This window comes from Arachis hypogaea, chromosome 4, assembly GCF_003086295.3.
Source record: "Arachis hypogaea cultivar Tifrunner chromosome 4, arahy.Tifrunner.gnm2.J5K5, whole genome shotgun sequence".
In the NCBI taxonomy this organism is placed as follows: domain Eukaryota; kingdom Viridiplantae; phylum Streptophyta; class Magnoliopsida; order Fabales; family Fabaceae; genus Arachis; species Arachis hypogaea.
The window spans coordinates 128,551,465-128,579,135 of record NC_092039.1 but is presented as its reverse complement, the minus strand read 5'-3'; the positions used below and the strand labels follow the sequence as shown (position 1 = coordinate 128,579,135).

At 36.7% G+C, this 27,671-nt stretch overlaps 5 protein-coding genes across 12 annotated transcripts; 3 read left to right on the top strand and 2 right to left on the bottom strand.

The window, feature by feature from the left end:
• The first annotated feature begins 435 nt into the window (after window positions 1-435).
• LOC112745005 (uncharacterized) lies at window positions 436-3,458 on the top strand. Its single transcript, XM_072234280.1, has 10 exons — window positions 436-995; window positions 1,090-1,242; window positions 1,338-1,532; window positions 1,618-1,694; window positions 1,824-1,906; window positions 2,199-2,250; window positions 2,468-2,536; window positions 2,846-2,932; window positions 3,015-3,076; window positions 3,168-3,458. The coding sequence occupies exons 1-10, from the start codon at window positions 872-874 to the stop codon at window positions 3,298-3,300; spliced, it is 1,035 nt and encodes a 344-aa protein (XP_072090381.1). The 5' UTR covers window positions 436-871; the 3' UTR covers window positions 3,301-3,458.
• Window positions 3,459-4,247: 789 nt separating this feature from the next.
• On the top strand, window positions 4,248-7,519 carry LOC112745003 (uncharacterized). 2 transcript variants are annotated; one of them, XR_011880676.1, is made up of 9 exons: window positions 4,248-4,808; window positions 4,898-5,109; window positions 5,235-5,516; window positions 5,590-5,712; window positions 6,189-6,330; window positions 6,418-6,638; window positions 6,817-6,853; window positions 6,958-7,213; window positions 7,323-7,519. XR_011880676.1 is itself a non-coding variant. In XM_072234279.1 (8 exons), the coding sequence occupies exons 1-8, from the start codon at window positions 4,529-4,531 to the stop codon at window positions 7,074-7,076; spliced, it is 1,416 nt and encodes a 471-aa protein (XP_072090380.1). In that variant the 5' UTR covers window positions 4,251-4,528; the 3' UTR covers window positions 7,077-7,519. The 2 variants fall into 2 exon arrangements, 1 of the variants encoding a protein (XP_072090380.1); XM_072234279.1 differs by having other exon boundaries at window positions 4,251-4,808; window positions 6,958-7,519.
• A 1,499-nt stretch (window positions 7,520-9,018) lies between these two features.
• Window positions 9,019-11,623, top strand: LOC112745002 (uncharacterized). Of its 2 annotated transcripts, none has more exons than XM_072234278.1 (8): window positions 9,019-9,314; window positions 9,398-10,017; window positions 10,099-10,221; window positions 10,312-10,453; window positions 10,651-10,748; window positions 10,919-10,955; window positions 11,072-11,222; window positions 11,382-11,623. In XM_072234278.1, exons 1-7 carry the CDS (start codon window positions 9,281-9,283, stop codon window positions 11,188-11,190), a joined length of 1,173 nt encoding a protein of 390 aa, XP_072090379.1. In that variant the 5' UTR covers window positions 9,019-9,280; the 3' UTR covers window positions 11,191-11,222; window positions 11,382-11,623. The 2 variants fall into 2 exon arrangements, with proteins under 2 accessions (XP_072090379.1, XP_072090378.1); XM_072234277.1 differs by having other exon boundaries at window positions 9,021-9,314; window positions 9,395-10,017.
• A 626-nt stretch (window positions 11,624-12,249) lies between these two features.
• On the bottom strand, window positions 12,250-19,582 carry LOC112745001 (clathrin interactor EPSIN 2-like). 6 transcript variants are annotated; one of them, XM_072234271.1, is made up of 14 exons: window positions 19,198-19,582; window positions 18,137-18,219; window positions 18,003-18,054; window positions 17,738-17,817; window positions 17,580-17,658; window positions 17,217-17,300; window positions 16,926-17,071; window positions 16,299-16,628; window positions 15,976-16,017; window positions 15,797-15,889; window positions 15,516-15,724; window positions 14,831-15,012; window positions 13,252-14,551; window positions 12,250-13,127 (listed from the first exon to the last, which is right to left on the bottom strand). In XM_072234271.1, exons 2-14 carry the CDS (start codon window positions 18,169-18,171, stop codon window positions 12,634-12,636), a joined length of 3,126 nt encoding a protein of 1,041 aa, XP_072090372.1. In that variant the 5' UTR covers window positions 18,172-18,219; window positions 19,198-19,582; the 3' UTR covers window positions 12,250-12,633. The 6 variants fall into 6 exon arrangements, with proteins under 6 accessions (XP_072090372.1, XP_072090375.1, XP_072090374.1 ...); XM_072234274.1 differs by having other exon boundaries at window positions 13,252-14,548; XM_072234273.1 differs by having other exon boundaries at window positions 18,137-18,214; window positions 19,198-19,494.
• Window positions 19,583-23,215: 3,633 nt separating this feature from the next.
• On the bottom strand, window positions 23,216-26,821 carry LOC112745000 (uncharacterized). Its single transcript, XM_072236271.1, has 3 exons — window positions 25,732-26,821; window positions 23,637-25,216; window positions 23,216-23,536 (listed from the first exon to the last, which is right to left on the bottom strand). Exons 1-2 carry the CDS (start codon window positions 26,771-26,773, stop codon window positions 23,673-23,675), a joined length of 2,586 nt encoding a protein of 861 aa, XP_072092372.1. The 5' UTR covers window positions 26,774-26,821; the 3' UTR covers window positions 23,216-23,536; window positions 23,637-23,672.
• Between the last annotated feature and the right edge of the window lie 850 nt (window positions 26,822-27,671).

The window sequence follows — 27,671 nt, the reverse complement described above, 5'->3', positions numbered from 1 at the left end:
AGAATGAAGAACGGGTTTCACATTTCAAATTCTTCCTCCTATCTTTTCTTCTAAACGACGAAGAGAGCGACAAATTAGATTTTGACTAATTAAATTTTTGGACATGTATTTAAATTGTAATATATTAATAATTAAATATATTAAATTTAAAATTAAAATTTAAAATTAAAATTTTAATTTTATTTAGTTTGTATTTTAAATATATATTTAATTTAAAAAAATATTAAATTTATTTATAATTTTTAGATATATTTATTTTATTTTTTTTAATTATTGTAATAAAAAGTTAAATATTGTATAATTTTTAAAGATTATCTAATTGAATTGTAATTAGAAATAGCACAGGCAATCTTGGAATTATCAATTTGGTTTGAGGGTATATTTGGAAGAAACTATAACCAACGCTACTTAATAGTCAACGGTGCATGATAAAGGTGAGGTCGGGGGATCCGGCGGAGTAGTTAGTGGGAATGTAAAAAAGAGGTTAATTGGAATTGGATTGCTGTGTTTGTGTCGCTGTCACTTGTCACTTACCCACCAATTATTGTATTTGACGCCTCATACAATTTAATCTCACAAGTCAGAATCTCTCTCTCTTTGCGTCAGTGAGTGTCCGTGCTCAATTTGGGAACTCAGCTCAACCCAACACACAACACTCAAATCAATTCCCTCTCTCCTGTGGCCGTTGCTTCCTTCAGTATTCATTCATCGAAATTCCGTTACCTATTTATATATGCTGTTGCCGCCGTTCTCTCACCAAACCAAATCCAACCTTTATTTGAATATTTATTTGGTATTTATATTCATATACCAACACCAAGCCGTTCTATTCTTTCTCACTCACTGATTGGGTCTTCCATTGAGGAGGAGGATGACGCTGATGAATTTAGAGAATATATGGACCAGAAAGACTCTAATAGGCCTTGCCTTGGGACAGTTCCTTTCTCTTCTCATCACTTCCACCGGCTTCACCTCTTCCGAGCTCGCTAAAAAAGGTCAATTCTCTATTTCTGTCTCTCTGCGGTTATTGTTATTCTGGATTTAATTCTGTCTTGCCTTTCTATGCTGAATAGTAGAACTTGATTGTAGGAATCAATGCGCCAACTTCGCAGTCTTTTCTAAACTATGTGCTCTTGGCCATTGTGTACGGAGCTGTTCTGATACACCGAAGAAAAGCATTCAAGGCTAAATGGTATTATTATATTGTTCTTGGATTGGTTGATGTTGAGGCAAATTTTCTTGGTAAGTCTTGTGTTGAGTTTAGTTGGCTTGGAATTGGATGCTCTTACCCTGAGCGATTGGCAAACTAATAATTCTGAATGAAAACATACATACAGTTGTGAAGGCATACCAATACACATCACTTACTAGTGTCATGCTGCTTGACTGCTGGTCCATCCCCTCTGTCATGCTTCTCACATGGCTTTTCTTGAAAACTAAATATAGATTCAAAAAGATTACCGGTGTTATAGTTTGCGTCGCTGGCCTTGTCCTCGTCGTCTTTTCCGATGTTCATTCCGGTGACCGTTCAGGTGGCTGCCTCTGCCTTCTATTTACATTCATTTTTTATTCCTTGCCTCCTCTTATATTCAATTCACTTGTCTTGTCTTGTGTTAGGTGGGAGCAATCCTCGCAAAGGAGACCTTCTTGTTATTGCTGGTGCTACCTTGTATGCAATCAGTAATGTCAGTGAGGTAAGTTCATTGTATTTCTTCTCTGCTCAATGCATGTCTCAACATTGTGCCACACCATAATAAATACATGCGCTACTTACCATTGTTTATTATTATACAAGGGTTTTTCGCTTGTCCTTTTTGTTGCAGGAATTTCTGGTGAAAAATGCCGATAGAGTTGAGCTCATGGCAATGTTAGGTATCTTTGGTGGCATTATCAGTGCCATTCAAATGTATCCTTTAAGAAAATGATTATATCAGCATCGCTCTGTTTTGAATACTTCTCATTAGCTTTGTTCTGTCGCATAGCTCAAAACTCCAACTCCAATCTTCATTAAAAATTCAACTATTCATCTGTTCAATGGTATAACAAGTGATATAGCTCTGGAATTAACTAGGATATGTTCTACTGATCAAGTAGTTTCTACAGGTGAAAGAATAAAATTCATTCTTAGTTTCCTTTTCCTTCGTTTTTTGGTATTATTTTTTTCCTTTTTTCTGTTGCTGCCTTAATGACTACAACAGATGTATACTTGAGCGCAATGAACTCAGATCAATTCATTGGTCAGCTGGGGCAGTAAGCTCTCTCACTCTCCTTCAGTTATTGTGAATGTGCCTTCTTAATTAGGATGCCTGTGTGAATGCTGTGTTTGTTGAACATTTTACCTTTCGCTGAATTCTTTTCTAGGCTTAAATGAAGTGTTAAATGCTGTTACAAAGGCTAATTAATTAGTGTGATGCAAGTTCTATAAAACATTGTTATTCAAATTAATTTCTTGTGATGTTGGTTTCAGGCACTCCCATTTATTGGATTTGCAGTGGCTATGTTTATGTTTTACTCTTTAGTCCCTGTTCTGCTTAAGGTATGTATTCAAATCGCAGTAACCCTGCTGATATTCTCTTTGGGATGCCTTTCTTTAGTTCTAATACGAATATCTCTCTCTATCTAACTCGCCTCAATGTTTAATTCTGGAATGTATAACTTAATGATAATTATGATGACGATGAGAAAAATGCATGAGAGGTGGAGAACTGGAGATGATTCCTTTTTAATGGAGAATAATATATATGTAGTATGTGATGTGACTGATGAGTAGCATCTTATCTTTCACCACTTTACATGGTTGGAGTGCTAAATATGAGATGATGAATGACGTGTGCTTTTGTGACAGCGTAATGGTTCTACAATGCTGAATCTGTCTCTGTTGACATCAGACATGTGGTCAGTGGTAATTCGCATATTTGCATACCATGAAAAGGTGAGGCAAAATTGTTGACTCAGCTCTGCGTCTGTGGTCTCTGTCTGTGTCTTATGTTCCCTTGGAAATCCCTCCATTGCAGGTTGATTGGATGTACTTTGTAGCCTTTGGTGCGGTTGTTGTTGGGCTTATTATATACTCTGGGTATGTATCTGTACTCTCTCTCTCTCTCTTGATATGTGTAAATAGATGTAGAAGGATGAGGTTGTGTTTATTTGGCGTTTATGTATTGAAGGGGTGAGAAGGACGAGGATGAACAGCCTGCCAATGTTGGTGAAGAAGATAAACAAGACGAGGAAGCCAATCCAGAAGGAGGAAGTCATAGCAAAGCAAATGTGGCTGGAACCTCCAAAACCTGGGTATCTTAACCAGCCGTAGATTCTTATGTTATAGACTTGTAGGAACACTCCTTCATATCAGAAATGGAGATTGGAGAAAGAGTTTATTTTTTCATACATCTAATGTGCAAGCTGTCTTTTTTGACGAACTATTTTATACTAATAAATCACGTCTACATTACATTACATATACTCATCAATCTCGCGGATATCTATTTGAGCTAGTTATAATCTTTTTTTGGTTTGAAGGTGAGATATGATATTTATAACCTAATATGTACAGTTAAGCAGCTCATACTAAAGACTGAAGGAACTACTATTTCATTAACATCAAAATTTATTTCAAACTACAGGGAAGTAAAAATACTTAAGAATGAGAGGGATTCTTAAGGAAACGTATTCATGATTAATATATTTAGAGTTTTGGGTTTGTAAGATATTTATGTATTAAATTGTTGATTTTTAGTACAAGTTTGTCTTTCTAGTTTCTATATTTCATGTTGATTAATATCTGGTTTCTGGTATTGAAAAATTTTTTCGTTTCAAAAATAATAAAAAAAAAGTAAACTTGACTTTTAAAAGTTAATTTTCGTCAAAAATTGTAGTTATTATATTTAATAAATTAAATAATATTTTTTATAAGTACAAATTATAATAATTATATTTGATGAATTATTTTAAAATAATTTAATAAAAATAAATATAGATATTTATTTATATAAAATTATATTCAATTTTTAATTTTAACAAGTATAAATAAATTTTAAATAATATTTTTTAAATAATTTTAAAAATACTCTTAATTTTTAAATTTAAAAAGACATGTACATAATTTTTTATTTACTAAATATAAAATAAGATATTTGTATTTTACTAAACCCTGCCAAAATAGGATTAGCTGCACCTTCCATTTATCACAATGGCCAACATTTTCATTTCATTTATTTTTATAATATTAATCATTTGCAAGGCGTATGACTAGTTCTTGATAGTTGATACGATCAATGGGTGTTCACGACAAATTTTATTTGACTTTCATTTGGGAATTTGTTTGCAGAATTGTAACAGATTAATTCTATATGTTTTATGATACGAAATAATAATAATTTAAAAAGGAAAAAACAAAAAGAGAAAAAGAAAAGAAAAGGGGAGAAATTAGTTTGAGAGTTATTTCACTTATTTGGCAATAAGCAGGGGATTAGTGGGCAAGAGACTGAGTGACAAAGAGCAAGAAGAGTGAGAGCATCGAGCATCAGCGATGAAGGCTTCAACTTCAGGTTGGTGCCTTGGCCCTACAACTGCATCGCATCCTGGCTTCTCACGAAATGGATGCTCCTTCCTTGGCGCTTCTTCTTATGCTGCTTCGGTCTTGGTGCACCGCAACAGAGGCATAAGTTGCTCTTTCCAGAAGGACAGCTCCGTCAAAGTGCTCCGGCGAATCCTGGAGAGCCCTGGGGTCCACCAGGGCCCCGCTTGTTTTGATGCTCTGAGTGCCAAGCTCGTTCAAGACGCCGGCTTCTCCTTTTGCTTCACCAGCGGTAAATTCAATTCCCTTCATTTCTGTCATTTACATAAATACCCCCCTTTGCTTCATGTACTTGCACTTGTTCTGCTTCTGCTTGTATAGGTTTCTCAATATCAGCTGCTAGGTTGGGGTTGCCGGACACTGGCCTCATCTCTTATGGAGAAATGGTGGATCAGGGCCGGCTAATTAGCCAAGCTGTCTCCATTCCTGTGATCGGGGATGCCGATAATGGCTATGGCAATCCCATGAATGTCAAGAGGACTCTCAAGGGATACATTTCAGCTGGTTTAGCAGGAATCATTCTTGAAGATCAGGTCTCTTCCTCTACTTCTTTAACTCCATTCACCTTGGATTGCTTGCTACTCTTGTATCCATTGTTTCAAATTTTTGATAAATTGCTTCAAACTAATTACTAAGTGATCTATCATATCATTGCTAGGTATCTCCAAAAGCATGTGGCCACACAAGAGGAAGGAAAGTGGTCTCCAGAGAAGAGGCGGTCATGCGAATTAAAGCAGCCGTCGATGCCAGAAGAGAGAGTGGCTCTGATATTGTCATTGTGGCGCGCACAGACTCTCGCCAAGCACTCTCCATGGATGAAGCACTCACCAGGGCTAGGGCTTTTGGAGATGCTGGCGCCGATGTTCTTTTTATTGATGCACTCACTTCAAAAGAAGAGATGATGGCTTTTTGTCAAGTTTCTCCCCTCATTCCGAAAATGGTATGTTTTTATTCCACACTCCAATCACAGATAAACATGTTATATATTGTTAACTAGTGGTACTCTTGTGTAGAGCAATATGCTTGAAGGAGGAGGCAAAACACCAATACTCACTCCTCTGGAACTAGAAGAAATCGGTTTCAAACTTGTTGCTTATCCCCTTTCCTTGATTGGGGTTTCTATACGAGCAATGCAGGTGACTTGCCTTCCCTTTTTTGAGGCGGCAAAACACTTTTTTTAATTGATCTACGTCTGCTAATTTGTTCCCTTGGATTTTAACGAAAACAACAGGCATATTGATTGATCTTTATCATTAGCAAGTCATAAAGGCATTGTATGGTGTCCAAAGGATTCTTACTTGACTTCCTATATTACCCTGAAACAATGATTAATATTATCTGTGTGCAGATAGGGTCAGGATTGAGAATTTGAGATGAAACATGCTAAGCAATATTTATATGCTTGTGATGATAGCGTTTGATTTACTATGACAGAAGTTATACCCTTGTACTTATACCTTTTAATTTTTATCATTTCTGTTTTTAACTCTTCTATAACAGGCAAGTAGTCCTTATTCTTGTTACGTATTTCACCTTCTCTTGATCTTTCATTTGCGGTATCATTTATGACCAATTCTTTACAGATAAATAATATCTATGATTTAATATCCAGGATTCACTTGCTGCAATTAGAGGAGGCCGTATTCCTCCTCCTGGAAGCATGCCATCTTTTGAAGAAATTCAGGATATCTTAGGTTTCAACACTTATTATGAAGAAGAGAAGCGTTATGCTACAAGCACATTTTCAAAGAGAGGTTGGAGAAACAGCTCTTAACACAATTACAACCCATTTATATAGGGAAAATTCAGGCTTGTAATCTTGCAGTATTGTTATTTGTCAGATAGCGGTAGCCTATACAGTATACAACGGAGAGATCAATATGATACAGAGCAAACAAGTCAGAGTCCCAAAGATCCCATTGTAGAAGTTATAACTCCTGAAGTGTACAATAAATATGGCGGAGATGGTTCAAGGGACCCTTTTTCTGGGATCTGGTCTCGAACTCTAAGAGTCAAAATAACTGGCAGGGATGGATTTGAAAAACTTGATCTCAGGATACCTGTAAGTGACAGAATTTTCTTTATATCATGCTGAGATTATTGTATTTACTTATTTTATACATGGTTATGTGTGTTCAAAATGGTGCTTATTTTCTAGTCTCTGGAATGGACACTTGTGATGATTATTGCTCCCTCCTTTTCTCATATAATAACAATACATGTACTCTTGCTATGTACAGGCTGGATTTCTGGACGGACTCACAAACATAGTTCCTGGTATTATTAGTATTTTATAGTACCTCTGATGTTTAGTGGATCTCTTCCAAATTTTATTTCTGTTCAATAATAACTTGGCTTATTTTTATCATAACTATATACAGCTTTGGGTGGTGTAAACATTAAAGAATTGTTGGACGATGCTGCAGAGGAAATCGGGGGGAAAAAGCTGTTAGATTTTAATGACAGGATGGGTGACAGGATTCAAGTATTTCTGGAGTGATTGAACGTTGCCTAGTCTCTCATTCTCATATCTGTGCTATTCTAGTTGCGTTCTTCGGTTCTTCCTTGGATTTCCTATAAAAGCTGTTTAAAATGGGAACATTTGGAAGTGTGATGCCTTTCCCTACAAATCTGATGGTAATAGATCATCATCTCTTTCACTACTTCATTGCTTCTGATATTTGGTGTGGGAGAGTTTGTTTTGAAAGCTCAGTGATCTAGTTCTGGTCGATGATGCTGATTACAGGATAACGGAGATTAGAGGAAGGAAAACTAAAGCAAGGAGGTACCATTGCATGCATGGGTCTATTATCCAAATGTACTACTCACAATAGTCAATAGTGTAGCCATAAAGTGGAAATCAATCAAAACTTACTTTATATTTCGTTATATCCGAGAACATTTGTTCAATCATAAATATGCTTGCTTTGGCAATTCGTACAACAGTCAACACTGATTGAGAAAAATATTAGATAGTCCTTATTTTTGCACCGGGTAGGTTATTTTATTCTACCGACAATTATTTTCTCAAAGTTTAGTTCAGTCGTGTACTACTCAGAGCAAATGCAGAAGAATGCGTACACATGGTGATAGCATCCCTATTATGTAATGTATAACACGAATCAACAAACATCACAGTTGTTCACTTTACACAAACTATAGTTTAAGATACATCCAGCAAATTCATGTCTAGATGTACACCACTAGTAGCACTTTTGGGTTGTAAGTTGTAACTAAAACTACCCAATGATCATGATCCTACTTCGCCATGCAACTCAGCAGGGATAAATTTCATTACGATAACGAGGAATAATATCATAAAATCACAAAATATAAATTATTTTTAAGTACTTAATGTGAGTGAATTAACCATATTAAAGAAATTTAATTACAGCAAAATTAAATGTTCAGTACAAATGAATTAGTAAGTGTTTATTTCGTTGCTATTAAGTTGTTATTTTTTTTTTGTATTCAACAAATTTTTAATAATAAAAAATACTAAAAAAATTAGAAGTTATAATTTATATATTTTTTTAATTTACTTGAAAAAATATTTTAACATAAATAAATAATATTTTTATACTGTTGTATTCAACTATAATTAATAAAAATATATTTTTATATGAAATATTTAAATATTAAATTATTTTTATTTGTAAAAAATATTTAAAAAATTTATTTTAATAATTTTTATAAAATATGTATTCTATTATCTTAGTTAAAGAGTGATTAATTTTTATTTTATTATTTTATTTATTTTTTCAGTTTAGAAGATCTTTAACTAAGTTTATAAGTTTTAATATTGGAGTGGTAGTGGTGTTTTTTTTAAATGTAGATTGTTAGAGTGTTATACTCAAATGTGAAATCGTTTATCATAGGTATAGAAATCGGACCGTCCAATTTATTAGAGGTATAGAAATCGGACCGTTCGATTTCTGAGAGGTACACAAATCGGACCGTCCGATTTGTGTTAAAAAAATAAAAAATTTTAAGTACAGAAATTGGAATTTGTATACTTCCACAATTTTAAAAAACACCAAAAATTACAATGTTAAAGTGCATGTTTGGGCGCCATTATTTTGTTAAAAAAAGATCTTTTTTCATTGAAAAAAGATCTTTTTTATTTTTTAACGTGTTTGGCAAATTTCTAGTAGTAAAAGTAAAAGCACTAGTAAAATCAAAAAAAGATCTTTTTTGAGAAGTTGTAATTTACATCTTTTTTTAAAAGATCTTTTTTCCTTAAAAAAAATGTTTTTCATGTAATAAATAAACAAAAAAATACTTTTATATTGTTATACCCAAACATAATTGATTGATAAAAAGACCTTTTTACATGAGATATCCAAACATAAAATTACTTTTACTTCTCTATAAGATCTTTTAAAAAAAGATAACTCGAAAAAAGATCTTTTTTAAAAAGCTCACCCAAACAAGCCCAAAGTATATCACCACTTTTACTTCCATAACAAAAAAAAAATTAGCCGAATAATGGAAGCATAAGAAAGAAAGTAATTAATTGTAGAATAATTTCCTGACCAGTACAATGTCAGTAAATATGTATTTTACGGAAGGTGAAGATTCTCTGATTCCCATGAATTTATTGGGATTAGGATTGTCGAACTAGATAGAGCGATTGCAGTTGCAGTGAGCAGTGAGCAGTGTGCAGTGAGCAACCATTCTTACAGTTACCAACACAGAGCAGCCATGGCGGGTTTAGCGGTCAGCAGCGGCAGCCACGGTGAGCTTCTTGTTCTGTTTCTGTTTTTGTTTATGGCTTTAACTTTTTAAGTGCTGAGCAATCGAAATCGAAATCGTTAGTAGAGCCGGCGGCGAAGGTGCTCCGGAGAATCCTGGAGAGCCCGGGGGTGCACCTAGGGCCAGCATGTTTCGATGGTCTGAGTGCGAAGCTGATAGAAGGCGCAGGGTTCTCGTATTGCTTCACGAGCGGATTCTCGATATCGGCTGCGAGGTTGGGGTTGCCAGACACTGGGCTGATCTCTTACGGTGAAATGTTGGATCAAGGCCGCCTCCTTACTGAAGCTGTCTCCATCCCTATCATTGGCGACGCTGACAACGGCTATGGCAATCCCATCAACCTCAAGCGAACCGTCAAGGGCTTCATCCGAGCTGGTTTTGCCGGAATCCTTCTTGAGGATCAGGTCTCTCCCAAAGCATGCGGCCACACACGGGGAAGGAAGGTGGTTTCCCTGCAAGAGGCTGTCATCAAGATTAAAGCCGCCGTCGACGCCAGAGCTGAGATCGGCTCTGATATTGTCATCGTTGCTCGCACTGATGCTCGCCAGGCTGTCTCCCTTGACGAAGCCCTCCTCAGGACTAAGGCTTTTGCAGATGCTGGAGCCGATGTTCTCTTCATTGATGCACTTGCTTCTGTTGAAGAGATGCGAGCTTTTTGTCAGGTTTCTCCTCACATTCCAAAAATGGTATGCTCTTTTACTCTTCTAACTCTACTCTCCTCCACCCGTATTTACATCAATTTTTGAGATCAAATGTCATGAGTGCAGGCCAATATGCTTGAAGGTGGAGGCAAGACACCAATACTCACTCCTCAGCAACTTGAAGACATTGGTTATAAAATTGTTGTTTATCCTCTTTCCTTGATTGGTGTCTCTATTCGAGCAATGCAGGTGATATCATTTACCAACACATTCACCAATCATTATTCAGTTGAATAGTTTTCTGGATTGAGATGAGATATGCCATGGTTGAATTTGTAGGATGCACTCGCTGCCCTTAAAGGAGGCCGCATTCCTCCTCCTGAAAGCATGCCGTCTTTTGAAGAAATCAAGGATATCGTAGGGTTCAACACCTATTATGAAGAAGAGAAGCGTTATGTCACAGGCGCTTCTTCAGAGGGAGGTTGAAGAAACAACTCTTGACACTAAATAACAATCTATACTCTTATAAAAAGGGATAAGAATTATAGTGTGATGGCTGTAGGCTTTTTAGACTAATGGAATCTACTCCATTCTTGTGGAAGTTCCATATCTGCTTACTTTTTTGTTTTTTGTTTTTTTTTTTGTTTTTAATTTAATATATATCATTATTCATTATAGATATTTCAAGGGACCCTTCTTCTGGGGTGCGACCTCAGACGCTGAGAGTTAAAGTAGCTGACAAAGATGGGCTTGAGAAACTTGATCTCAGGATTCCTGTAAGTAGTCATGCTCTCTCAGGTGCAATGCATTTATTTGGCTTTAAGAAGTATCCTTGTAACTTAAGAGTGCTTGGGCACTTCAAAAGAAAAGAAAAGAGTAGTGGTTAATGCTAAATACTGATTCCTTATCTCATAAGTCACAATAATACTTACACTTTGCTATACAGGCTGGATCTTTGGACGGGCTCACAACTATAGTTCCTGGTACTATTAGTATTTAGAAATTCTTCAGTAATGTTTTAAGTAGACATCCCTTCTAAATTTGGGTAACCTTTTTGGTATTAATTTATGTTTTTGTTTTTATCATTTCGTTATAAAAGCTTTGGCTGGTGTGAACATCAAAGAACTGGTGGATGATGTAGTTGAGGGAAATGGGGGGAAAAAGCTGTTAGATTTTAGTGACAGTATGGATGAAAGGATCCAGGTATTTCTGGAGTGATTCCATAGTGCTCGAGTTTCTTGGTTCCAACGGTAATTTTGTTCTGCACTTCTTTGCATTTATTTGATGAAATATTCTCTCATTTGACTTTATTGGATCCACAGTTCAACACACACTCATGCACGAAAGTAATGTGTGAGGAACATTTTGGTGAGACAACTTATTGCTTATAAGTTATAATGCTGTTACAGGAAATCCCAAGACAAATTAGCTGGAGCTGAGGATTGAGAGATACCATGAAGCCGGAGCATGTAGTACTGTGGTTATTGACAAATTGTGTAAAGATGTATTACTTTACTTTTAATGGCATGTTGAAAATACCTTGTTTCTATCATCTGGGTAGTCTCATAAACGCGAAAGCAATACCCTGTGTATTAATTATGGTTGTGAAATGTTGAGAGACAATGTCATGGATTAGTAGTTTTCCGAGCAACTATGGTGATTTCCACCATCAACTTACTCCACCACTTTTACCTTGTGATGCTCCTGTGGGACAAAATTCACTATCACTGCCAGTCACCTATATAGTATATAATTGGCAATCATTTGTTATTACTTATCATGATAGTTCCAATGGGAAACCAATATTAGCATAAACTATGAACCCGCAAGCAAGGGGAAAATACTTAGTCGAGAATTATATGCAAAAACAAAAGTAAGCAGAGGCATCTTTATTTGCTGGTTCTTAAAGTATATGTTCAAATGATTTTTAACCTACATCCCATGGACTGCTGCTGTGCACTGCTGAATTTGAAAATGATCACAAATTTGGATCTGAAATCACCTTTTTTAAGTTAGATATCGTGAAAGTAAGGGTAGCACACGGAATTCTGATGGCAAAAACAAAAAACATGGCATAGGATTCGTCCAGTGTCCAACGTCGAAGGGAATGCATTTAAACCATTTAAAATTTTAAATACACATAAAGGCTAAAGCAACATGATATAGACGTGATATATTTAAAAGATACTATTCCATTACATCAAATATTAACGTAGGCGTAAACCATTGAATTGCATTCTTGAAATGCAAGGTAACAGCGTAGAAAATAGTATACAATTGGGGGAAAAAGAATATATTAATAAACAATCTCTTGTTCAAAAAATTGAGGAAGAGGCAAAGGGAGCAGTAACCCGAGCAAGGTTGCTCGCACTATCCAGTCATTGGTACACAGATAATACTGGTCGATGCTCAGAGCACCTAAAGGAAGATGACCCTCTCTAAGAAAAAAGAATGGTAATATTATAACAGGAATAAGCATACATCACAGTGGGTCACTTTACACAAATTACAACTATAGTTGAAGATACACCGCTATAAAATTCATGTCACCATGTGGACCACTAGCAGCATTGGCATTAGACATCTCATCTCTCAACTTGTAACAAAACAACCAAGTGACTATACTTCACCATGCTCTCTAGAATTGAAGTTCGTTCTATCTCACCGGTAGCCACCATATGGCTGTTGGGCATAACTACCCGGACCCATCATGGGGTTATTATAGTTACCTGGCATGTTAGGCCCGGGAGGCATTCCAATAGGGGGTTGCATTTGGACTCCTTGCCCCATACCCATTCCCATGCCCATTCCCATACCCATACCCATGCCCATTGATGGATTAATGCCTCCGTAGCCTCCCATACCCATTCCAGCACCAGGGCCATTGTTCATTCCTATTCCCATTCCCATACTAGCACCTGGGCCATTGTTCATGCCCATGCCCATACCCATACCCATTCCAGAACCCATCATAGGATTTTGAGGAGTCCTGAGAGCACCGGCACCAGCCCGGCCTATACCTGAACCTGCTCCCATCGCTTTACCCATAGTCACAGTTGATGTTACAGCTGTAGTGGTAGGCTTCTCCATTCTCTTCTCCTTCCTATTTATGGAATCAAAATCAACCCCAATATCTGCTAATGGATTTGTTTTAGCTGCATGTAAAGAAGGATTACAAGTTAATAGTTTATCCATAAAAAGATCAACATGTTAACTGAAACAGGGTGCATAAAGTGAAATGTCGTAAACATGAGAGGCTGAGAAGGTGTAAGCACTCACGTCCAGATATATTCAAATTAACCAGTCCCCTACTTAGTGTATCTGCCCAAACTGTTGATTTTGTTTCAAACTTGTCCTTGGCGGGTTGAGATACCATAGGACTTGAACTGGTTGAAACAGCATATGGTGCAGCACTAGGAGCAAGTGACTGATGGGGAAGTGGTGAGCTAAGGTGTGCAGCACTCCCCTGTTGTCCCATGAAGCTCTGACCATTAAACTGTGCTGCTTGTGGCGTTGATGAGTGAGACACCATATGGGAAGTAGTGTGGGGACTAGATCCACCATAATTGATGAAGTTCGTGTTCTGTGATAAATGTCCTGTTGGAGCTTGGGGAGCTACATGTGAAGGAATAGATGCTGTAGATCCTTGTGGCAGGTAGCTCCCACTGTTCATAGCACCGTTATACCCATTTTGAGATTGAGCAGATGCATGTGGAGCTCCTGAAGTAAAAGATCCATCCTGGGGGTGGAATGCACTATACATATGACCACTTGATTGTGCAGGTTGACCACCTTGAGAAGTAAAAGGTGGCAGCATAGAGTGGCCAGTTGATGATGAAAATGCATGCAAATCAGGTTGCCTGGCATGAGATAAAAAGGGTTGTGCATATTGATTGGTGGGAGCTGATAAGGTTTGCTGGGGAAATTGATCAGTGGGGACTGAAACAGCTTGTGAAGGCTGACTGGTCGCAGCAGAGAAACCAAGCTGGCCAAGTTGGCCAGTTGGTTCAGAAAAAGGTAATGGCATTTGGTTAGATGAAGCTGGAAAGGAAGGTGATGGTTGGGCAACTGCAGGAGCTGAAAAGGCTTGCTCGGAAAATTGACCAGTAGGAAGCGAAAAGCCTTGAGAAGGTTGACTGGTTGTGGCAGAGAAACCTTGCTGGCTTAGTTCACCAGTTGGTTCAGAAAAAGGTGATGCCATTTGGCTAGATGAAGATGAAAATGGAGGAGGATATAGAGCAACAGCAGGAGCTGAAAAGTTGTGCTGTGAAGCCATCTCTGGTGATGGTGCAGGAGGAAGAATGTCTGCAAGAATGTCAATTTCCTGCTGTGGAGACGAGAAATCTTGGGGCAAAAACTGAGAGTTTGAAGAGATATGATGAGTGTCACCAGGAGCAGCTGCAGAGTATGGTACAACAGAAAATGAGTCGCCAAATCCGAAGTTTGTGACCGAATCTGCATTAAGGCCACTTGACTGGGATGGGCCCAGATTCTGGAACGTCTGTGGTTGAGATGGAGCAGCATCATTGTTAGGAACAGCCTTGAATGGCGTATCACCAAATGGATCTTCAAAGGACTGCTGAAAGGAGAAAGCAAAAACACGCGCACACACAAATTAGGAGAGGGACACTTTCTTACAATAATGAGATGAATAAGTAACTAAAATATTATTCAAACATAATTGCTTGAACAGATATGCCCTTTGTAGAAGCTAAAAACTAATTTTTAGAATTCTATCAATTCCCTTGTTTGGTTCGCAAACAAGACTTCTTTAACAAAAGCTCCCCTGCCTACACGTCACAATCATATTTCTAAGAGAATTCAATAGTTTCTTATACCAGCACAATCACACACCTACCTGATCGAAATTAGACCCAGGTGACGGCGCTGCCAAGGAAGCTGTCGAACCAGTGTTTGCATTGCCCTCATGGGTGGCAATTTCTGCCACAGCTGGCCCAAGAGGCAGTGCATTTGATGAGAACGGATCTGGCAGGGATCCCAGAAAGTCCATTTCAACATTATTAGAAGTTACTGGGCTACCTGTGAAGAAAAATAAGCATACCATGAATACAAAGCCAGCTAAATGTTACTTGAATAAAGCAGCATTACATTAAAACCAGCTTCTCAGGACCATTAATGACTGTGCATGAGAATTCAACAATGTCAATTAGGATCATGCTGTTGCTTTAAAAGGTTAGATGGACTAATGTGGTGTCCAGAGTGGTATATATTATAGTTGTATTGAAATGTCTACAACACTGCTCAAAACACACAAAATGAGAAAATCACAATTATGATCTACAGTAGTCAATGATCAATTTTTCTCCTTGTTGGTTGAATATGTCCACAAGTAGATATGAAAAGATATTTTAACTCAAAATGTCTATGAATTCTTCAAACAAGAAACAGTAAGGAACTTATACAAGCACAATGAAGAGCAGCAGCAGCAGCAACAACAACAAAGCCTTGTCCTAATAAGTGGGGTAGACTATATGGATCAAAAGACACCATTCCACCCTGTCATGATGGATAAATACACACACCTGTAGTGGCAACACGGGGGTCAAAGAAATCATCAGTAGCCTCAGTTCCCTGCTTTCCAGATGCAGCTGTACTGGCAACAGCAGTTGCTTCTGTTGGATTATTGCTTGTAGAAGTAGAAGATGCAGTAGGAGCAGAGATTTGGCTGGGATTATCATTTACATGAGGAGATGAGTCTCTCGGAGCAGATGCTACTGAAGTTTCTACATCCCTACAATCAATGTAATATTAGTAACCATATCATGTTATCACATGTTATGTCCATGGTATTTAAGATCCATACCTTTCACTGTGTGCAGGGCTGCAAGATTCACCAATAGCTTCTTCATAACTAGGAGGAACACCCATATTTTGCTCAGAAAGTTTCTTCTCAAGCCTGTCCATTTGTATTGCACACTATAAATATAAATATGCCTAGCAGCAATATACATGCAAGAAAGACCATATCTATGATGGGTATACCTAGCTTCCAAAGAATTGTCTTCAGCTTTGGCACTGCTACCTCTGATAGAGAATATCATAATCAAGTTAGAAGCAAAAAAAGCAAGCTTCCCCATCAAGCAATAATATCACATGTAATACATTACTAATGATAACAATCCTTATTTTCTATCAACTCAGATTGCAAATATAACTAAAAGATAAATACATATGAAGATTTATGTTTATTTTTATTGATGGGCAGACTTTTCACCTTGTTAGCAATGACCACCAAATCCATTAACATTTTCAAACCAAAAGCTACAAAAGAATAAGTAGAGGATTGATATCAGAGGATTTCCTACCGAGATGAGTATTGGCCATCATCATCACGGTCTCTGTCAGAGCTTCTGCTTCTTGTATCATATGCGTAATCAACACTTTGACTTCTTCCTCTATAGTCATCATCCCTGTAACCGTCCCTACCATAACGTTCCTCATATTCTCTGCCATAACGATCCCCGTCACGACTATACCGGTCATCATCTCTATAACCTGGTTCTCTTTCTCTTCCATATCCATACCCATTTCTATCTTCCTCTCTGTTTCCATAACGATCATCATCATACCTATCACCATAAGCTCCACTGCCTGAACCAGGCCTATACATTCCATTGCCTGAGGTGTTGCGAAACCTGATGAATCATGTAAGATAGTTAATACTTAATAGCTCCTCGGGACTGAGAAGTCCACATACATAATTACACACATAATTCTCATATTCTACAATGTGACTGTATATTTATAATCCAGTATCCTAAATGACAATGAAACAGATTATAGATATTTTTTTAACTTGGAAATAAAAAAAGAAAATATCTACTCGTACAATGCCCGAGGCTTGCTAAATAATGGAGTATATATTAAATAGATACAGCCATTGGAAAATAAAGAACAAAATATAAGTAGGATGGATGAAAGAAGAAACTTACTTGTCCCTATTAGCAGCAGCCTTCTGCCTAACCTCTAAGATTTTTTCTTTATCATTCACAAGGAGAACAAGGCCCTGAGATTTCTTCCTAACATTGATTCCTTGATCTCTTCCACTGGAATCAACATATTGAAATTCGGACAATGTCTGTTTGTATGACAATTACAATTACAATTATAATTCTATCAGGTTATAATCTAGTTTTTACACCAATTGAACAACCTAGAGACCTGCATGGCAATTAAACTAATAGTATACAAATTTTAAGTAAGATTGAATAAATTAAACTTACTGATATTTGATAAGCATGTTCTCTGATATCATCTATGACTCGCTCTGACCCATGAGCCACCAAGTACTCTAGTACTGTCAAAGCCTGTTATTGAACAAGAGAGCAGTTAATATGAAAATATAAGAAAAGGCTATTATCTAGAAGAGAAGGATCAGGAGTACATTCAAAAGAGAAACAGGACAGATTAATTAACGTGCAAGAACATGTCATTACTTCAAGGGATGCAAACAAGGACTAATAAATTTTCATAAAGGTGTACGTAGTTATGGGGCACATTGAAGCATTGATAAAGAAAAACACATGCAGTTATAACAACAAAAAATGAACAGGATTAACAGCATCCAGGAACAATTTGATGAAAACCTTGTAGACATGCCGCCAATTCTTTCCCGTGTCATTAACTCGCTTCCAGATTACTGACATGATCATCTGGTATTCATGACTGCAGGTGCACTAAAAAGTTAAGATGTTTCAGAGTGAAATGCAAGTTATCAAGCATAAAGTTAAGAATGAAAGCTTACGGATTTCTGGTTGCCTGAGCAATATCTGAAAGAAGTGATCCATGAGGTCCCCAGGGCTCATTGCTGGTAGCATCAAGTACCTGGAACAAGTGAAGAAAACAATTTATTTTATTCAGATTTTGCAAAATAGGAAACATAAATCTTAGGATTCACTACATCTCTATCAAGAGCAAATACCAGAAGAAAATAAACATCAATTATCTTTCTATAATTTGTATAGACAGAGTCCCACGGTGATGCTATAAAAGAAGGGGAAAATAAGTACCTTCTGTTCAATCCCAGGAACTTTCAGAACTTTCTTATTAACACCTCTTTTTCTGCAATACAACAAAGATGTAACCATACATATATAGCTCACTTTAAACCATGCATAAATAAATAATGATTAGTAATACTTACAGGTCCCTAACAGTTTGACCAATAGCCTTCTTCATTGTAGCTGGTGTTCAGTACAAGCTGTGAGCCAGCACCAAGGGACTGAACTGCCATGCACAAATAACGCCCAATTCAATTATTTTTCATGCACTAGTTCAAGAAAATCTTAGAGATTCTCAACAACATAATGACCTATTGGATTCAATATAGATGTTTTCACGCATTATTCTTTTGTAGTTGTATGTATGCAATGGCTTGCAGTAATATTGAGAAAATGCATGGCAAATAGTTAATAGTCAAGTCTTGGTTCACTAATCAAATTAGAATGTCGTCAATCATAAGCAAATATCACTGTCTCCAAGGGATAGAATGATAGAATGGGCATGAAATCTGTAAGAGGTGAAAATTTAGGCCTCTGGTTTGTACCAACATGCTAAGGGTTAGACAGTATGATCAAAATTCAAAAGGAATTTAGTGTCAAATGAATTATGTAAAATTATAGAGACAAATTTAGAATACAAACAAAAACTAAATAATAAAATTCGAAAACAAGTCCTACATGTATTTTCATAGATCAATGCGATTTCTCAAAGAGATACAAAAGTTGTTCGGTTGTTCTATATCACCGCGTAGATTACTGTATCTATTACATTTAAAATAATCAAAAGGTAACAAGAACATATTGAATGACATAAAGCATGCGTCTACCATTGAAATTACATATTTTTCCAATGAAAATTCAATTGAAAAAAACAAATAAACAAACTAACCATGACTGCGCAGCTAGAATGTACAATTGAAAGCTAATATTTTGCAACAAATAATAGAATCAATTTTCAATTAAGATTGGCACCAAAATCATACAAAGTAAAAAAAAATCGAGGGCGAGGCAAAATGAAGCATGAAAACGGAGATGAAAGGGCAACAGGAATCAGACCCGGAAAAGAAGGTGAATGGTTGATAACAAAAAAAAAATAAATAAAGTTTGAGTGCAACAAACAAGAGTGCATTAAAGAGAAGCTGTAGATCCAACGCATTGAGATAGAAAAGAAGACAGATCTGGAAAGAAGGAAATGAGAAGGAACCTGATCCAATCCGATGGGACAAATTCGTCGGCAGAAACGGGAAAAAACTCAAGGTTGGTGTGAATGCCAACAACGTCTCTAAACAGAGAGGAGAGAGAGATTGCAATTTGCAATACCTCTCTTCTGAGTTATGCTTTGAACGATAATAATAATAGTAATAATAATAATAATAATATGGGTCTTAAAAACAATAGTAATTAATTAAATTGATATTAGGTTTTGCTCCAAAGTATGAAACACAAAAATGGCCCCGTTGTCTGCTCTGCTGTGCTGCCCCTATCTCTCTCTTTTTCTCTCTCCAATTTGGGAGTTAATATCTGAAATGTAAGAAAAATTAATGAACAGCAAGACAGCGCAACTTCCACGCAGAGAATCAAGGAACAATACTTTTTGGTTTTGTATTTTTTATTTTTAAACTAATTAATTAATTAAAGAATTATATACTACTTTAATATAAAATTAAATGTGCTATGATTATATTTTTTATTTATTTTAATATTTGCAAGTATCATTATTTTATAGTTGTCAAAAGAAAGTAAACTACTTTACTTTCATTGTTTTAAAATAAAATTAAAATGTGCTAGGATAGTATAGTAATATGGCAACTTTGACCCTCCTACGTACACATCTTTAAAAGGTCAAAACATGACAAATAGTTTTGTGTAATGCATTATTTAGACTATAATTTTGACATCTTTTGAAGGCAAGAAAGAAGACTTGATGTCTAACATTGATAGGAACATAATACAAAGCATGCATACATCATCGGCTAATTATTCGCAACATACATAGTCCATATCAATAGAAAAAACATTTACGAGTGTATTACAGTTATATCTATTATCGCATATAAAATGTGAATGATGTTAGGTTGGGTCTATTCTAGACTCTAGTCCAGTAGTTTAGAAAAAGAACCCCACTATCTAGTATGTAAGTTGGCATATATAATAAACGATTGATACCATATTTAAAAGTATTTGTTTAATTTATTATAAAAATAAATTAAACAAAAATTAAACACTTAATTATAAATATTATAAAATTCACTTATATAATAATATTTTTTTTACTTTGCTTTTGACGAGTACACCAACTTTGCTTTATGATGATAGGGCTTTTCAGTCAATCCACATCCTGCTTTTCAATACGCATGCAATAAGTTTTCCCCACTTTTTTTTTCTAAGAAAGAAAACTATAAGCCAATGCAATTCCAGTTTTATTAATCATCAAAACAATTCTATTCATAAATAGTAGGCCAAGAAAGAATGTATTGATTATTTATTCAGACATAGTTGCACAGAATTCGTTAGCGATTAAGAGGTGTGAATGATTAAATTTTTTGGTTGATGCACACATCATAATAAGAATTGTGTGTTTGATGATCAGCTTGGGGTTAATTGTAACTAGTGTTAGTAACCCGTTCCACGGGACAGACTTATTCAAGTTAATATTTTTTTTATGAACAAATTGGAAATAGCTAGTTTGTTGATCTTTATAAACTACCATAAAATTTGAAAATGAGTATGATCATATACAACAATTATAATTCTATCCTATGGTTATATATGAATTATATGTAGATGTTGTTTATGGTGTCTAATTGTGTTGGTAATTAGTGTGGTTATTTTAAGTTGACCTATAATGATGCAACACGTGGTGAATTTGTTGGGCCAACCGTGGGAAGCTCTCGACCACTGGAGAGACTTCGGGGAGGAATCAAGCGTCAAAACTTCAACACTCCTCACACTTGCAACACTAACAATCTCCCCCTCAAGTGTGAGCCTCCACATCAACACCACATCCAACTCAAAACCTTAAGGTGTCAAGTTAATGGGTTTCTAATCTTATAAACTCCTCACTCTTCCTTGCTTTCTTTGATGTGGGACTAACTTCAACACTCCTCACACTTGCAACACTAACAGAATTGACTAACAAATTTGATCGCATGTAGTTAGTATTGAGGCATAATAACTCTGCTAATTAAGAAAGGTAATTTTGAGTGTGCGTATTTAGTCTAAACAATCAACTAAACTTGTGCAAAAATAAAAGAAATTACTTGTAGAGTTTAAATTAACAGAGATGTTGTGATGAAAAAATAAATAAAAAACTAGATGAAAAAAGAACATGAGAAAATTAAAAATAAAAAAAATATCATTAATGAAAATTAAGCAACACAGAGATATCCCCTTATGAACAGTGTTTTTCGTTTCCGATCATGTCTGGCGTAGGCAATTTTCTTTTGAACAGTTTTTTTTTGTCAGTGGATTGGACAACCTCAATCTTAGGTACTCCAATGGATTGGACAATCCCTAATCTTAGGTACACAATACACCCACACACTCCTCACACATTTTATCATATTTTTCTTCAATTGCATTCTCTAGCGTTTGAACAGAAAAAAACTTAACCCATTTGGACCAATAAAGATCCATCTTCCATGTCCTAGAAGAAAAAAAGAGGCACTCTTCTTCAACCTGAAAACAACTCAGAACTCCAACTACGATTACCTCAACAGTTACTCCCTTCTACTTCGGATACTCACATAGACCAGAAAAACTCAATGACGCCGATCCTACAACACAGGGAACTATCAAACGCCTTTTACAGACGGACCAGTGCCACCTTCTTCCACTTCTTCAACCATTAACATGCAGTTGAGTATAAAATCAACTTCCACTTTCGATCATGATTACAGTGAATACATAACTAGTGTGGCCTTTCTCCATTTCTTCTCCAAAACCATTTCACAATTTGACATTTTTATCTTTGGAACATCACCTATTTATAAAAATGTTTTTGCAGTAAACAAAAAATAGTTATTGTTTTTTGACACTTAAATACAAGTTAAGGGTACCACTTACATATTTCACTTGTTACCATTTTATTGGTTAGTCAACCGATAGTCACCGTTAGTCGTTATTAGTGGAATCGTAGCCTTATATGTATTGTTGTTTTATGTTGAGGTATATTGGTCCATTATTAACTTTTTACAGTTTAAGCAAATTTTTTAATTAATAAAATAAAAAAATTAAAATGCTACAAAAAATTAAATTTTTTTATGGTTCTTGTGGAAGAGAATTGGTTTATCCATTAATTGAGTATCACTAAAAATAAATGAAAGATGAAATGTTATCTTATCAAGGTAAACATCAATCTATATTGATGATGAAATCTTGATGATAGGAGGAGGCAGTCATCATTCTCCTTATTATTATTGTCATCATAAATCTTGATGATGAAATTATTGGTTAAGCGGCCATGCAACAAGACTTTGCCCTTTAATTTCCTTTTAGTAGAAGACAATAGAATAATAATATTTTAATTACTTGTTATATAAACAAAAGAGTCCTGTTAGGGAGTCAATGGCTTATTTCTAGAGCTCTAATATCATGTCATGATACCACTCATTTCAGAAGTTTACGCTGATGAAAAAAGGTAACTAATAGTTATATCTCTAATACTCTCTAAACCTCCATTGTACGTATTGTACAAATATTTCATTGGCTCCCCATACTTAAACGCCATTTCGAATTTTTTAAAGAGGAGTGCTAGGAGCCAACACTATTGTTAAATTCTGGTCAGCACTTAATTATCAAAAGAAAATTGAATAATTTTATACCATTAGATGCAATTTCACACTATTAAAAACATTATTAATGACTAATTAATGGCTAAAAAACACAAAATCTATTGGCTGATAGACTTTCTCTTTTCGAAATGATAAAATATTACCATATGCTTTGCTTATTAGGGAAGAAATTAACCAAGAATTAAAACGGTGCAGACTAAGTAATATATATTATGATGGAAAAGTCTAAGGGGCCAGCAATTTTATTAAATTCTGGCCAGCATGTAATCATCAAAGAAGAGTGAGCCATTGGATGAAATCTCACATTAATCTCACACCATTAAAAGCCTCATTGATGGCTATTTGATGGCTATAAATCCCAAATGTTGCTGGCCCCCTAGCATTCCTCTATTATGATTACTCTTATTGCAAACGCGTAAGAAGATACAATTAATAAAAAATGGCACAATAATTGGAAATAAACATACAAAGAACGTACAAATGATAATATTAATTTATGCATATAAACAAATAAGAAATATATATCTCTCCTTGACTTGGCTTCTACGTTTCAAATCTGATGGGGCTTGTTGCCGATTTTTCTTGAACTTATTAAGCACAGGACATGTAAGATTGCTGTCCAAGAAACAGAAGCAGCAGCCTCACCCAAATAGCGAACCTTGTAGCTTAGAGAAATTATGTTATTCAAAGAACTTGGATATGAATAATGTTTTACTTTGCTCCAAATAAAAGACTTTATTCCACTAGACCCTGAAATATATGTAACAACATATAATATAATCACTACTCTGTAGATCAATCAATTACGTACATACTTAACTATCCTTTTTAAGATAATAAAACTACTTACATGACTTATCACGATTTGTGTTTCTGCATTCTAACCTCACTTGTAGATTGGTGGTGGTGGGGAAGCATAGATGTACGCCGGTGGCGGAGGAGACTTGTAAGTGTATGTGGGAGTAGGAGTTGGGGATGGAGGAGGTGGTGAGGTATAGTGATATGGTGGTGGTGGAGATGGGGATGGTGGAGGAGGGCTTACGTAATGGTAAGGTGGTGGGGGAGACGGTGATGGTGGTGGAGGAGATTTGTAGTAGTAGGGAGGAGGAGGAGAGGGAGATGGTGGAGGAGGACTCTTGTAGTAGTAAGGAGGTGGTGGAGAAGGCGAGGGAGGTGGAGGAGATTTGTAATAATAAGGAGGAGGTGGTGATGGAGATGGTGGTGGAGGTGACTTGTAATAGTAAGGAGGCGGTGGTGAAGGTGATGGTGGAGGTGGTGATTTGTAGTAGTAAGTGGGTGGTGGTGATGGGGATGGTGGTGGAGGACTCTTGTAGTAGTATGGAGGAGGAGGTGATGGTGATGGTGGAGGAGGAGATTTGTAGTAGTAAGGAGGATGTTCTGGCGATTTTTCTGGAGGAGGAGGAGACTTGTAGTAGTATGGAGGAGGAGGCGATGGAGACGGTGGTGGAGGGGATTTGTAGTAGTATGGAGGAGGAGGGGAAGGTGATGGTGGTGGAGGTGACTTGTAGTAGTAAGGAGGTGGTGGTGATGGAGATGGTGGAGGCGGTGATTTATAGTAGTAAGGAGTAGGGTGTGGCAATTCTTTAGGTGGGGGAGGGGATTTGTAGTAGTATGGAGGAGGAGGAGAAGGTGATGGTGGTGGAGGTGACTTGTAGTAGTAAGGAGGTGGTGGCGATGGAGATGGTGGAGGTGGTGATTTATAATAGTAAGGAGTAGGGTGTGGCAACTCTTTGGGTGGGGGAGGAGATTTGTAATAGTAAGGCGGTGGAGGAGATGGTGATGGTGGGGGTGGAGACTTGTAGTAGTATGGAGGAGGAGGTGGAGACTTATAGACATAAGTAGGTGATGGTGGGGGTGGAGATTTGTAATAATATGCTGGTGGAGGTGGAGACTTATACACATATACTGGTGATGGTGGAGGAGGTGACTTGTAATAATATGCAGGTGGAGGAGGAGACTTATATATGTAAGTGGGTGATGGTGGAGGTGGAGATTTGTAATAATATGGTGATGGTGGTGGAGACTTATATACATAAGTGGGTGATGATGGAGGAGGTGGTGAGTTGTAATAATATGGAGTAGGTGAAGGTTTGTGATTGTGGTGGTGATTGTGTTTTTCACATTCTTCATCTGACTTCTTTGAAGCATAAGCAAATGGCTTAGCCTTGAGGACAACTTCATATTTGTTCTCAGACTTCAAAAACAAGTGAGTTTCATCATTCAACAAGGTAGGGATGTTGTAGGGTGAATCCTTAGGAGGAGCATGGAGCTTAGCCTTGCACACTGCAGATCCATATTTGACATAATCAAAGTCCTTCACAGTAATACTGTATTTTCCATTGATCTTTGTTGTACCATATGCCTTTATGGTTTTACTTCCTACTTCGCATGTCACTTCCACAACAGCTCCTGTCTCATAATTTAAAAAGTTAACATGAATAAAATATACACACAACTCAAATCATAATTCATACATAAAAAAACAATAGAGCAAATTGCATACTTGTAGTTTTAAATGTTATTTATTGGTCTTACTATAAGATTACTACTAACAACTAACCCTTCTAAAAATTAAAGTTACACCATTCTCGTCATATATATTGCATTTGTTGATAATAAACAAAATCGTTTTCAGACAAGGAAAATTATGCAAAGTTATTGTTGACCTTGATAAAATAATAGAAACATGAGTTTTTTTTTTTTTTTTTTTTTTTTTTTTTTTAACTGAGTTTTAGAGAAGTATATATAGAAAAGTCGTTTTGCTTCTCCAAAAAGTAATGAAAAAGCACATTGCATCAATTAAATAGTACTAAAAGTTAAACTATAACCCAATAAAATAAAAAGAGAGAATACTTTCATACTAGAAATAATATCTATAAACGGATAGAAAAGAAGTATTAAAGTATATATGAATTATAACATACCTTTGAGGTGTTTCTTGTTATGAGATTTTTCGGGGTATGCCCAGTCATAACATTTGTAGAAATAGACTTTACCTACAACCTTAACGACCAGCTGGTGATGGGGGTGGTGGTGATATACAACTGGTGGAGGAGGAGAATTGTAGTAGTAAGGTGGAGATTTCACTGGTGGTGGCGGGGACTTGTAGTAGTAAGGTGGATGAGGCACAGGAGATGGGGGAGGAGGTGATTTATAGTAGTAAGGCGGAGGAGGAGATGGTGAAGGTGGCGGTGGAGATTTGTAATAGTAAGGTGGATGAGGCACAGGAGATGGAGGAGGAGGTGACTTATAGTAGTAAGGCGGAGGAGGAGATGGTGAAGGTGGTGGTGGAGATTTGTAATAGTAAGGTGCAGGCGGCGATGGAGATGGAGGAGGAGGTGACTTGTAGTAGTATGGGGGTGGAGGAGATGGAGATGGAGGAGGAGGAGATTTGTAGTAGTATGGCGGTGGAGGAGATGGTGACGGAGGTGGTGGAGACTTGTAGTAGTATGGCGGTGGAGGAGATGGTGATGGAGGTGGTGGAGACTTGTAGTAGTAAGACTCCTTAGGTGGGGGTGGAGACTTATAATAGTAAGGTGGGGGAGGAGATGGTGAAGGTGGTGGTGGGGATTTGTAATAGTAAGGTGGCGGGGGAGAGGGGGATGGTGGTGGGGGAGATTTGTAGTAGTAAGGTGGTGGGGGAGAGGGTGAAGGTGGTGGAGGAGACTTATAGTAGTAAGGTGGAGGAGGAGAGGGGGAGGGTGGAGGAGGAGACTTGTAGTAGTAGGGTGGCGGCGGAGAGGGTGAGGGTGGTGGGGGAGATTTGTAGTAGTAAGTTGGAGGTGGAGGTGAAGGTGAGGGTGGCGGAGGAGACTTGTATTCATAAGGTGGTGGAGGTGGAGAATTATAGATGTAAGGATCTGCAGCAGCCACATTGTAGGAAATGAGAATAATGGCGAATGCTGCAGTAATGGGCATTTGTGGCCAAAGACGCCCCTTCATGGGGCCTTTGGCACCGCCGGACATTATAATTATTGTTCTGAGACGGTGGTGTGTTTAATTCCTTGCTTGAATACTTATTACTTGAAATGCTTACTACTTATATAGTAGTAATTTGCATGCACGTAGCTGTCATGAGAAGACTCAGACCCATTCAATCTATCCATTCATTCGCTTTCATGCTTTATTTAAATCAACATACATGATGATGAACCTTCCCTACTAGACTAGGTAGCTGGCCTTGCATTTTCATTTTTTTTTTAATTATTTCTATTATTATTCCTCCAAATGGCTCCGTTTGTTCTAACTACTCCTTTAAATAAACATAAAATTATCACACAGCATCTAATTAATTAACTCTTCATATGAATATGATGCTACAATTAATTAAAAGAATTGTATATATGTGCTCCCAATCTTATCTCTAGCGAGTCCTAATTAACTTAACTGCCTCATGAGTTGCCTGCCTCTCTTGACTACTATACACAGATACACATGATCAAACTTCATTAAAATACACATATAAATGAAACTTCATTAATTAAATGTTCTTTTCTCTTTTTCCTTTTATTTCTTTCCCATTAGTTAAAACAGTAGTTGAAGCCCTTGCAGGCTGGAGGCAGCTGCGCTGTGCTATTGCAACCTTTGTATCAACCTTTTTTGTTTATCTCTTTCTTTACCGTTTATAATAAATGACAAATCAAAACAAATTAATAAATCTGCAATGCAAATTCGTTGGTTATTGCTTTTCCTTATTCTGCTAAAGTACTCCTACATATATGCAACTATAAAACTGAAATACAGGATAAAAAATATTATTGTCTGTCTACTATTTCATTTGTGATACCCTAAACATGGTACAACATTTGTAATAGTTTTAGCTACGTGGATAATATGGAAAAGAGGGAAATTAATAATGACAAGT